This window comes from Drosophila virilis, chromosome X (genome assembly GCF_030788295.1).
Source record: "Drosophila virilis strain 15010-1051.87 chromosome X, Dvir_AGI_RSII-ME, whole genome shotgun sequence".
Taxonomy (NCBI): Eukaryota; Metazoa; Arthropoda; class Insecta; order Diptera; family Drosophilidae; genus Drosophila; species Drosophila virilis.
In genome coordinates, this window is record NC_091543.1 from 8,112,264 (window position 1) to 8,125,111 (window position 12,848).

General features: G+C 31.9%; 1 protein-coding gene across 1 annotated transcript; it reads left to right on the forward strand.

Moving 5' to 3' along the window:
- Positions 1-4,166: 4,166 nt before the first annotated feature.
- Positions 4,167-12,839, forward strand: LOC138911223 (potassium voltage-gated channel protein Shaker-like). The gene is made up of 3 exons (XM_070209050.1): positions 4,167-4,575; positions 4,811-5,125; positions 6,085-12,839. The coding sequence occupies exons 1-2, from the start codon at positions 4,374-4,376 to the stop codon at positions 5,116-5,118; spliced, it is 510 nt and encodes a 169-aa protein (XP_070065151.1). The 5' UTR covers positions 4,167-4,373; the 3' UTR covers positions 5,119-5,125; positions 6,085-12,839.
- Positions 12,840-12,848: the final 9 nt, after the last annotated feature.

Sequence of the window (12,848 nt, forward strand, 5' to 3'; positions counted from 1 at the left end):
TCTGTAAAACATTTTCATACATTTTGCCAAGCATAACCAGATCCAAAAGGAACAATAGCTTAAAACTAAAAACCATAAAAGAAAAATTGAATGATTAATATTGAGCATAGAACTAGAACCAGATACAAATGCAGCAAACAGAAAAGAATAAAAAAAAAATACCAACAAAAATACGACAAAAATGTAGTATTACGCATAATAAGATATTGTGACTACAATTAAAAAGAATCGCAAGCATAAAACACTTAAACACAGATAAAAACAAGAAAAAAAAAGCAAAAAAAAACCAAAAAGAAATGTTGTTAAGATTAAAAATGAAATGTTTTATAATCGTTATTCAATAAAAGTAAATTAAAAAAATAAAAAAAAAAACCAAAAACAACAATTACAAACGAACCAATTACGATATAAAGAAAAATACATATATATATAAAAACAAAGAAATGAAAAAAGAAAAGAAAATTAGCTAAAATAGTAGCAAAGCGCCCAAGCAAAGATCATTTCAATTTGTTATTTAGTTAAACGCTAAGTTTTATTTTATTTATTTTTCCTGCTATAACTACTTATTTAAGTATTTACGCGTAGTTATTGTTAGTAGTTTTATACATCTACCCCGGTATTTCCACTTGGTATATATACCCTCTGAATGCATGGGCCATGACGATTAGTTAGAGTTGGGTACTCTATGCAAGTATGGGTTAGTCAAGGCCTGAGAGCAGAGCTGTGCTTGAGAGCTTTCCTGTGAGCTCACCAGACGGGCGTGAGCGCAGCTCTGCCTTAGTTGTTGGCAATAAGCTTCTAAGGTTGATACTCTAGTACTGTAAGTCGATAATATATATATATGTATATATGTAGAGCATTGACAATCAAAGCCATCAATCTATCAATCAGCCAGTCAATCATGCCAAGTGAATTGCCCTGTCCAAAAATAAACGCCTATTGTACAACTCCTACTACATGTCATCCACTAGCAACTAGTATCGTTCATAGTCTAGAGCAGTTCAGTCGCATTGTTTCAAATAGTGACCAACTCTAGTGTTGACTAACAGAAGAAAAAATTATATACAAAATCCCCAATACCCTGAAAATAAAAAAAAAAACCCGCCCCCATCGATGCGACACATGCTGCAATTACTGAATGTTGAGCTAAGATGCCAGCCCCCTCCACAAATGGTGAGTGTGCCCAGATGGTCGTTGTGTAAAGAATCAAAAAAAAAAAAAAAATAATAATAATAATAATAATAATGAAAAGTGTGCCCAGACGGCCGCCAGCTGGTGTCTTGTGCCCGTTTATCGTCGTTATCGTTATCGTAATTGTTATCGTATTCGTATACTTTAATTGGCTTTTGGTTCTTATCATACGCAATGCACTGTGGAAACGCGCACCCAACTTTAATTTGTTCATCATGATATATCCATATCTATATATATATATATATGTATATATGCAAATGTATGACATATGTGTGCATACATATGCATATACATTAAGTATATAAGTATGTATGATAACATCTTTTTTGATGCGCTGTGCTTTTGTTAAACGCTAACTTGGCCAGCTACTAATTTTTTTAACTTAATCTACCCAACCATATATATATATATATATATATATATATATATATATATATATATATATACGCTATATATAAATATATAAAGCTATTCTACTAAATATATACAAATATATTCCTTATGCTACTTACTTTTCGTTACATTTTTTTTTCTTCGACTATTTTAATTTCCATTTTGTGTTCTTTTTTTGTGGTTCTCTTAACGTATAAATGTAAGAAACGCTTTAGCGCTGCCTGCACCCGCCGACATCAAAATCCTGCTACAGCTACAACAACAGCAACAGTAACAGTAACAGTTCAAGTAACAGTAACAGTAACAACAACAACAACAACAGTAACAGCAAGAGCTAACTGCATTAAGCGCAATAACAACAGCAGCAGCTGCAACAAGAACAACTACAACAACAACAACAATAACAACAACAACAGCTTGAAATATATATATATCTAAATATATATATATAGTACATATATATGAAAAACGAATGAAAACTGAAAGAAAAGCGCCTGCTCTGGCTTATCAATGGCTATGGCTGAGGCTTTCGCCGGCTCCTGCTTCTGCTCCTAAGTCCCGTTTCCCTGTGCTTCCCGATTCCGGTGCATGTGCGTTAAATTGCTATAATCGAATAATTAGAATCGAGCAATCGATTGATCACAATAACAAAAACAAAACGAGCAAATCAATGCAAAATGCAAAAGAACAAAAAAAAAAAAGAAAAAAAAAAGAAAAACAATATGAAAGCAAAGAAGTTGAAATGAAAAACTGATAAGAAAACAACAAACCGCTCGCTAAAGTAAAGACAACAGCTCCAGCTACAACAACAACACTTGGCGCACGCTTAGCACATTTGCATCTAATACTAACTATCAGCTACACACACACACACACACAGACACACATACAGTTACACACACAGACAAGAGCTACACTTTAAGTTTCCGTTGCCTAACTCCATTTGTTACACTCAAGTCTAACGCTTTGATTTCTGTCATGATTTTCTTACGCTTACTTTTAACAAATACTCTACTCTACTCTACTCTACTCGAATGAGCATTATCCAAATACTTGCCTAACTACTTGAAATCGCTTACCTATATTTAACTAAATATATATATATTTATAGTTATATATACTTACTTAAAGCTGCTGCTACAATCACCGAATAAAAAGATATCACCAAATCCCCGTAAATACAAAAAAACCCCTTCACAAGTTCACAAGTTTGTTTTCCCTCTTAACCAACACACGGCGAACAACAAGAGCGTCAACGGCGCTGTTAAAGGCAACAGCGCAGCACTGTTAACGGCAACAGCGCCGTTAACATTGTGCTGCTGCCTGTTCATATTATTTGGCACAAATCGAGCACCTACAATTTTTGTTGAAAGCACACAAAAACACACACAGAGATTAAACAAACAAACAAACAAACAATCAGTCATACAGTCAGTCAGTCAGTCAGTCAGTCAATCAATCATACATCAACACACACACAGTCTAACTAACTCTATTCTCTATCTGTCTCTCTCATGCCAATTACTAACTCTCTTTTTCTTCAACGTGCGTCGCAATCCCTGCCGAAGACGCACACACACACATACACACACACTGGACTGGCGCTGGATTGATAAGTGCTCGCATTTGATGTAGTACTGATTGATCGCAGGCGCTGCAAAACGAAACTGATCGGATCTGATCTGATCTATCGGTTTCGATTTGCTTTGGTTTCACTCTCTCTCTCTCTCTCTCTCTCTCTCAATATATATATATTCATTTTTATGTCAAGTTTAACAGCGACGACGCCAAACGCCGGCACATTTTGTTTATTACCATTTTGGCAATACGCTTTCGGTTTTTTGTTAGCCAAATCTCTCTATATCTCTCTCTATCCAGTCAACTTTTTTTGAGTTCCATCGTGCAAGCGGTACAAACCAAGCGCAATTTAAATTAACAACAGCAATTTGCTTTCGATGTGTACATACCAATATATACAATAATCTATAATCAAACAAAATACACACACACACACCAACATACACACACACACACACACACACACACACACACACTTAAAATTATTACTTATATGAATACCTCGAGTTGAAAATACACAGATTTTGTTTTTGGCTTTCTTTCTATGTTTCCGTGTACTAATTTCTTAAATCTACGCCATTTTGTTTCTAACAGTTGTTCTATTTCTTCTGTTTTGTTTTGTTTCTTGTTTTTTATTGAGTGATAACATTTTAATAATGATATATCGAATATTACAAACCTTTAATGCTTACAATTTATAACTTATTTCAATATATATATATATATACATTTTTTTTTTATTTATTTTCTTTTATATATATATATATATATATATCTATATATAAATATACAACCTTATTTACACACTGCGTTCTTTTTCTACGTTCTTCTTCATACCAAATCGACAACAACAAAAAAAAATAACATAAAAAATAAATATATAAATAAAATAATATATTAATATAAAATATATATAAAAATCAATATAAATATATATATAAATAACTGACGAAATATATATATTTATATATGCCAAAATCGAATCGAAAACAAATTTGCATATTTAAATCCATGCTTTAAATATACAAAATACCAACAACGAAAAAATACTGCAAATTAATACGAAAAAAAATCGAATACCTGAATATTGCCATATGAAAAAATGAATACTGAAAAAAAAAAAACGAAAAAAATAATACCACACAATACAAAACTAAATGCAAATGAAAATGCAAATGCAAATATTAATGCAAAATGCAAAATGCTAAATGCAAAATAGGCCCGTCGGCTTCTGGGGCAAAATTGTCGGCTCTTTGTGCGTGATCGCTGGTGTGCTGACAATCGCACTGCCGGTACCGGTTATCGTCAGTAATTTCAATTACTTCTATCACCGCGAAACGGATCAGGAGGAGATGCAGAGCCAAAATTTCAACCACGTTACAAGTTGTTCATATTTACCTGGTGCACTAGGTACATATATATATAACTAATCATATCCAAAATGTTTAAAAAAAAAAATCGAAAAAAAAAACCACGCTCATTTGTGAAATACGAAATGCGAAAGCAATGCTAATCGATTCCTTTTCTATATCATCCCCCCAAAAATAAAATAAAAAAATAAAAAAAAAAAAACGTCCCAACGTAAACCCCGAAACACAACACACACACACACACACACGCATACAAATGCCCAAACCGAAACTAGGTCAACATTTGAAAAAATCCTCACTCTCCGAATCGTCATCGGACATTATGGATTTGGATGATGGCATTGATGCAACCACACCAGGTCTGACTGATCATACGGGCCGCCACATGGTGCCATTTCTGAGAACGCAGCAATCGTTTGAGAAGCAACAGCTGCAGCTCCAACTACAGCAGCAACAGCAGCAGGGACTTCAGCAGGGACAGCTGCAGCAGCAGCAACTCGGCCAGAACGGCCTAAGGAGCACAAATAGCCTACAGCTAAGGCATAATAACGCAATGGCCGTCAGTATTGAAACCGACGTCTGACTACTAGGTGAGTATCCAAATCGAAATACCACACATAAAGACAATTGACTTCCAATTGTCGGCATACTATTGGTAAAGCAGATCTTGGTAGTTTACTTGACCAAGCAGGTTGCGGGTTCGAAGCACATTTTCTTGGCCAAGGGCTCAGTAAGCATAGTACAGCTCATCATTCATTTAAAGTTTAAACTTAAAAAAAAAAAAAAAAAAAAAAAAATATGTTTCCAAGCAAAAACTCGCTTGCACCGACTCTACTCAGAAATATATACAACACAGCTCACCGGTTCTGTAAAGTGCATGGTCAATTTCTTGCAAAACAGAAAAGTTTCACCAGCACGTATTCAAACTCCGATCGATTGTTGATGATATAGTAGTTCAATCCGGCTGATTCCGACATATTTACTAAAAGATGGAGCTATAGGGAGTGCAAAAGGAAGTCGAAATTTATACTACCTATATCGGACTTACGCAAAATTTCACCCTTAACTGTGCTTAATCGTTGGAAATCGAATCCTTGAAGTTATTGGCTTTTACAACAGATCTGCTTAAAATTACATTTAATCATTTTTGGATAAATCATTGGTTTCACACTTGTCGCAAAATCGCTTAAATGAAAAATGCAAGAAGCTGTATGAAAGTTAATTTCACGCTTTTCGGAAAATCCACCTCTTCAAGTGAAAAACTGGCTCAAGAATTGCTTGCGACAAGCTTCGTGCCTCACACCTGCTTACAAGGCTTAAAATAAGGATTCATAAATTTCAACGCTTTAGACTATTCCACCCGCAACTGTGGAATATTCGCGGAAAATGTGCTGCATAAAACTTTCTTGTTTATTTATAGCGTGACGCGCTCAACACTTGGATTAAATTCCCCTATACAAGCGTCACAAGTTCGGCTAATGTGATTGTTTTTTCTAACTGAAATCAATTCATAAATTGTAATTTATTATGTTTTTTATGCTGTTCGCAGTCAAACAGATGGAATACAGACGAAACTTGCGCAGTGAAATGTTACGTTGGATGCCAGAAACGTCATCAAAAGCAGTCTAATCTAGAATTTTATTAATAATAAATAAACATTAAAGTAATAATAATAATAATTATAATAATAATTATAGTAAGCAGCGTAGTTGTAAATTAAACAGCAAATGTAAAACAAACTACACACACACACAGACACACACACACAGACACACACACACAGACAGACAGACACACACACAAAGTAGCTTGATAAAGTAGCTAAATGTCGAAGCGATAGTTTTTTTTTAATACTCAAATACGGCGGCAACAATTTACATAGCTGCTCAATGGAGACCATGACACACACACACACACACACAACACAACACACACACACACAGAGAGAGAGAAGTAAACAAATTGAAGAAAAAACAAAACTCAACTTAATACCTATGTTCAAATTTAGCAATTAACAACTAACCATCGTTATAGTCAAGAAACAACACGATGAAGAATGAGAATGAGAACAAAAACAAAAACAAAAATGAGAATTATCTTAGTAGTCGAATCTAATTGGAGTTTCTTCCTTTCTTTAGAAGCTAGCTACAACAAAAACGAAAAACAAAAAAAAAACAAAAAATAAAATAAAAAAAAAATTGAAACTAAAACCAAAAACAAAAAACAGACAAGAAAGCAACAATACATACAAACATACAATATCTGCTAATTTTATTTTCAACTTTAAATTATGCTCTATGAATAAATATTAGTCAAATATTAGTAAACAAAAAAGAAGATATATACATATAAATATATAAAAACACAAAAAAGAAATTACATGAAATGAAAACTAAGGCAATGCAAATTATAAATATTAATAAATAACACACGAGTAGCGATTGCAGTTGACCATGTCCTCATCAAAATATCATCGAAATAGTTAGCAAAAAAAAAAAAAACGAATGCCTAGAATTTTGTTTGTCTCACTTTGCAACTCACTTTCTAGTTTTCTTCCGAACCCATTGCACACAGAGTTTGTTTTCTTTGGCAAACCTATGCAGCTGGCCAAACGTTTAAGGACAACGCACAAAGCAGAAACGCAAAAGTGAATTGGCACGCGCAAGCGAGCTACGAAGCAAATTCAAACTGTTAAATATCATGTCCGTAAATGTTTTCAATTATATATATTGAAATTAATTAGTGCCCGATTGGCAATTAATATTGATTCCTTAAGGAGATGAGGGCGAGTCCAAACTAATTCGTACTCACACACACACACACGCACACACACACACACACAAACACACACACAAACCCACAGACACACACACACACACAGAGAAACACATATGTTATAAAAATGCTAAAACATCAAAACTGCCGTTAATTTAAAAATATTGAGTATAAAAAACACAAAGAATTATACATATATATACATGTATGTATGAAATGATATATGCATATATGTATGTATATATATATTTATATACATAAATAAATTTACATAACCGAACTAAGCTGCTATTTTGTAAATAAGTAAGTCGGAGTTGAAGCTGAACATATAGACGTAGATAAAACCCAAATAAAAAACCCCCCCAAAAAAAAATAAATAAAACAAGTAAAAAGATTTACAAAAGAAAAAAAGCTGCTAACGATACAAAAACAATAATTAAACTTAGCAAACTGCTACACGACAAGAGACACACACACACACATACACAAAAATACCAAAGAGATTACCATGAAAAAATAAGTATAAAATAAATACCAAACAAATATCAGAGAACACGGCAATCAAGCGAACCACAGGGCCGTTGATCTTCCAGCAGACCCAACCCAAACTCAATTCTCCAAAAAAGAGAAGGATTTCAAAAACTTAAAAGAAAACAAACAGAAAAACAATAAAACAGATATACATGCTTCTGGCATAGAGTTAACCAAGATTTTAGATCATAATTACTTAGAAATCGCTTCAGTTTGTAGTTGACTACGCATATGTACTATATCTTTTATGTCTCCACATTCTATTTAAAGAACCTAATATATTTGTGCATATATGTGCACTTCGTCTAACCAGCAGGGTGTGTCTCATGTTATGAGTTCGACCTTATGTAATTTAACTCTTCCTTTCTCAAATGGTATAACTTATTATCATTTTATTTCCACGTTCAATCTAGCGACTTCAACTTTTGTCAATCTCGAAAATATGGAAAATATCTCTATATACATATAAATATATAAACGATATAAGCCAAAAAAGCACCTTTCTATGATTCTAGTTAACACACACAAACATACACACACACACAATGAGAGATATACTAGTTAATTTGAATTGAAATTTCTTGAGATATTATCACACACACACATACACACACACACACACACACACAAATATACTGTGTATGCTTCCATTGAACTAAAGAATTAACGTAACGTATCTAATCTGAAAGTGACTGCAAAATTTGCTATAAATTTCCATCAAAATACCAAAAATACTTGAAAAATATTTGAAAAAAATGTACCCTAAAAATACCGAAAACGCGCTTTGCATTCAACATAACCTCAAAGAAACCACAATTACTTTTGGACCACATTTAAAAATCTCACAAAAACGTATCGAACAATTGAACTAAGCCGAAACATACGCATACAAATATATAGATCTATGTATATATGTGTATATATATGCCATAGCTATATGATATATGTATATATATATGTATATGTATATGTATACTATGTATGTAAGTCTCGTATGTTTCTGTGTAATAATGCGACTGAATAACAAAGTTTTTATTGATTTGCTGCTTGTTGTAATTAAGAAAAATTCAAATAAAATATAAAAAAATATTTGTAAAAAATGAAAAGTTAAACAAAAAAATATTGTAAATATGTAAAGAAAATGATAAAGACAAGAAAGTAAAATAAATCAAATCAATTTACAGCTTTGAATACCGTCCACACGCACACAGTAAACGTTTAAAGCAAATACAGAGATGATCTCAAGATGAGCGAGAAGAAAGATAGAGAGAGACACCGAGAATAGAACAGTGGAAGAGGATGAGTTGGAGAGATGATCGATTTACTTAAATTAAAATCAATTTTGAATTAGCAAACGACAACAGCAAAGCGACTTAGCGTTGAGATCTGCAAAAAGTATAGAGTACATATTTAACGTATACTTGATTTTTGGCCTTAAAAAAAACAACAAAACAAAATGAAATGAGCAAACAAAAAAAATGATATATGCAAAATTTAGTTAATATGAAACAAAAGTTGAAGTAACCGTTTTGGGCGCCCATACGTGTATTTTTTGTACATTATATATTATATATTTTGTATGTATATACATATAATATAATATAATATATGATTAAATATGATTTTGTGATTAGTTTTCGTGAGTTTTGGTTCGGTTCCTGAGATCAAACGAGTAACGAGTTGTTCGAGTGCAGCCAATTAAAATAAAAAACAACAAAGAAAAAAACAAAGAGCAATGATATACATATAATATGCATACAAATTATTATTAATAAACTATAAAATATTATTAATTCTAACTAAATATCGAGTAACAAAAACACATAAAAAAAACTAAAACAAACAACAAACAACAATTTGCAAACAAAACAAATTTAAAAAAAAAAAACATATCGTCTTCAAGTCATGCGAGAAGTTTTTTTTTTTTTTTTTTATTGTTGTTTTTTACCAAGTAAATTATTCTAATGCTAGACAAGGCTTACTAAGTAGAAACTAAAGACAAAGACAGACAGAGCAAGAACGAGCAGGAGGGCAACAGCGCGCGAGTGAGATAGCTAGCGGGAGAGCGGGAGAGCTGGAGAGCGTGCGAGCGAGAGGGAGGAAGGGACAGAAACGTTTTGTCTGGGCTAACTTGGCCAGGCCGGACATTAAAAAACAAAGTGATATAAAACATACATATAAAAAAAAGGAAACCAAACAGAGAAAGAAATATAAAATAAACTTGCCAAAATAATTAAGTTTAAACATTAAACCTAACACAAACACCAAAAAAAAAAAAGAGTTTAATCGATAAATAAATAAAACTAAGCTCTCTCAATAACTGAGAAGGCGTTTAGTCTATGGCCTAGGGAAAATTAAAGTTCAGCCAGCAGCAGCAGCATATAATTATATATCTAGTTTAATAGGCATTTTAACATAGGCAAACCTTATTATAATACTCCTAATAATATTAAAAACAAAAAAAAAAAAAACAAAAATTAAAATACAAATAATACTAACAATAATCATTATGAAATCTTATACTGCAACCTTCAAGCTGAGCTTTGCTATTGAGTAACAATTTCCGAAACAGAACTACCAACAAAATACATAATGCTAACAAACAAGAAAATACCAAAAATACCAAACACAAAATACTAACTTATAAAGAGAGAATAATCTTACCAATAAAGTTGTCAATTTGCGTTGCCTATTTTCAAATTTGGTTTAGAAATTCATTAATAAAGAAGACTGGAATAAAAGCAAATGAAAAAATAAAATAAAATAAACACATATACGTATGTATATATATATGTGTGTCTGTATTATGCAATACACATACGTATGTAATCACATATAAAATGAGAACAATGTCAATACAAATACATATGCGTAGCGTTCGAAAGGCATTCGAATTATAAGCAAAGGATACTAACTACTTACTATAATATAAATACGCATATTTAACAGATATTAGTGTATATATATATATATATATGTATATGCATGTATGTACATGCCCGCATGTGTGTATGTATGTACAGGCATCCATAGTAGATAAATTCAAGCCAGTTAAGCCCAGATAATTTTGATAAACATTTTATTCATTTATCTAATTCTCATCAATTTCTTTACTCTCCACACAAAAAAAATTAACAAGAAATCAATGAAATATTTAGCTCAACAAATAAAAAAAAAAGTGAAGAGTTTCGGCATGCCGAACCCTGAATACCCTTGCAGATTTGTTAATATCAAAATTATTTTTAAGAACTCTGCATTCAAGTCCGCTTTACTAGAGTAACTCTTTGCCCCTTGTCATTATCGTTGATAAGTTCACTAAAGATATCTCCGAAAACAAACTAAATTTCTCATACAACAATTGAAGTTTCACTTGTAATTTTGTTTCATTCCCATGTAATTCAAGAAAATTGATTTTTGAAATATTTACAATTGCTATAACAAATATTTGAAATTCTGGCAGTCAAACAGTTGCATTGTTTCGATTAAATATTTTTTAAGAGAAGAAGAAAAAACAAATGACTGTTAGCATACAAATAATGTGAGTTAAACAGTTACATTGTTCCGATTCCACATGTTCCAGAAGGAGGAAAAAAATGAACGACTGTTATCATACCGATAATGTCAGTTAAATAATTACATTGTTCCGATTCCACAAGTTCCAAAAGGATAAGAAAACCCGAATGAGTAGCATACAGCTAATGTCAGTTATATTTTTACGTTGTTCCGATTCTACCCGTTCCGAAAATAAGCTAATGAACGAATAATAACCAATTTTATGAACAATGGTAGCTAAAACCTAAAGTGTTCCGATTCGACTTGTTCCAAAGAAAGAAGAACATAAGCAAATGACTATTAGCATACAGAAAATTAAAGTCTACTTGTTTTAGATTAAGAAGAAAAACTGAATGACTATTATATTACAGAAAATGACAGTTACATTGTTCCAATTCCATGTGTAACCACAGAAAAGGTGGCATGTCAGGCGGCATTATTAAAATACAGACTGCAAGGGCATAGAAAGCAAATAATTATGATAATAATGCATAGTTATATTATGATCTAACACACACACTGACACACACCTACAAAAAAAAAGTATTAGAACACGTGCAATTTCATTTTGTTTCAAGCGTCAGCAGCAACCAATTTTTTTAATAGTTATAAAAGAAGAAAACAAACGCAGAAATCAGTATAATATTATATGAAAAGCGCAAAAGGAATGCTGCGAAACTATCGCAAGGAAGCAAATTAAGCAGAAATTCCATGTAAATTATGCGTACAACAATAAATTAAAAACAAATGGAAAGGAAAAAGAATATAACATAAAAATTAATATACATACATTATATATATAATATTTATATATATATAATTAAAGTAAATACGCCGCAGCAATTAAAAAAAAAGAAAGAAAAAAAAACAAAGCAAGAATAAAATAAAAAAAAAACGTTGTTAAGATTCTAAAAGTGAAATGTTTTATAAATAGTTAAACCAAAACAAAAAAGCGAAACAAAAAAAATTATTATATATTAAATATGAGAACAACTAAGATACAAAAACAGACACAACAGCAACAACAACACAAAGAACAATAAGAAACAACACACAACAGAAATACCAGCAAAAAATACCAAAATAATACCAAAATGAGCAAGCACAAAATTAACCGTTCGACTTTCAATAAATTTCAATAAATTTTTACAAGCCATGTTAAATTGTAAGCGAATCGGATCCAAAATTAAGCAGCTTCGAGAAATAATATTGTTAGGTCTACCTAATAGGTAAATGTAATACATATATGAGAAAGGCATCAGTTGAGAAGGCAGATCCAATCTAAGTACAACACGCACACACACACACACAGACACATACACACAACACACAGACACAGACAGAGGCAGACACACGTTACTTTATGAACATAAAAGCAAATTAAATGAAAAAGTATATAAAAATAAATTATGCTAAAAAGAACAACTTACAAAAATACAACTCAAATTGCAACGC

What these genes read in the sequence shown, in the direction of transcription:
- LOC138911223 (XM_070209050.1), top strand. Translation starts at nt 4,374, where the DNA reads ATGCAAAATAGGCCCGTCGGCTTCTGGGGCAAAATTGTCGGCTCTTTG. An exon ending in ATATTTACCTGGTGCACTAG is followed by an intron (nt 4,576 to 4,810) that starts GTACATATATAT and finishes AACCGAAACTAG; the next exon opens with GTCAACATTTGAAAAAATCC.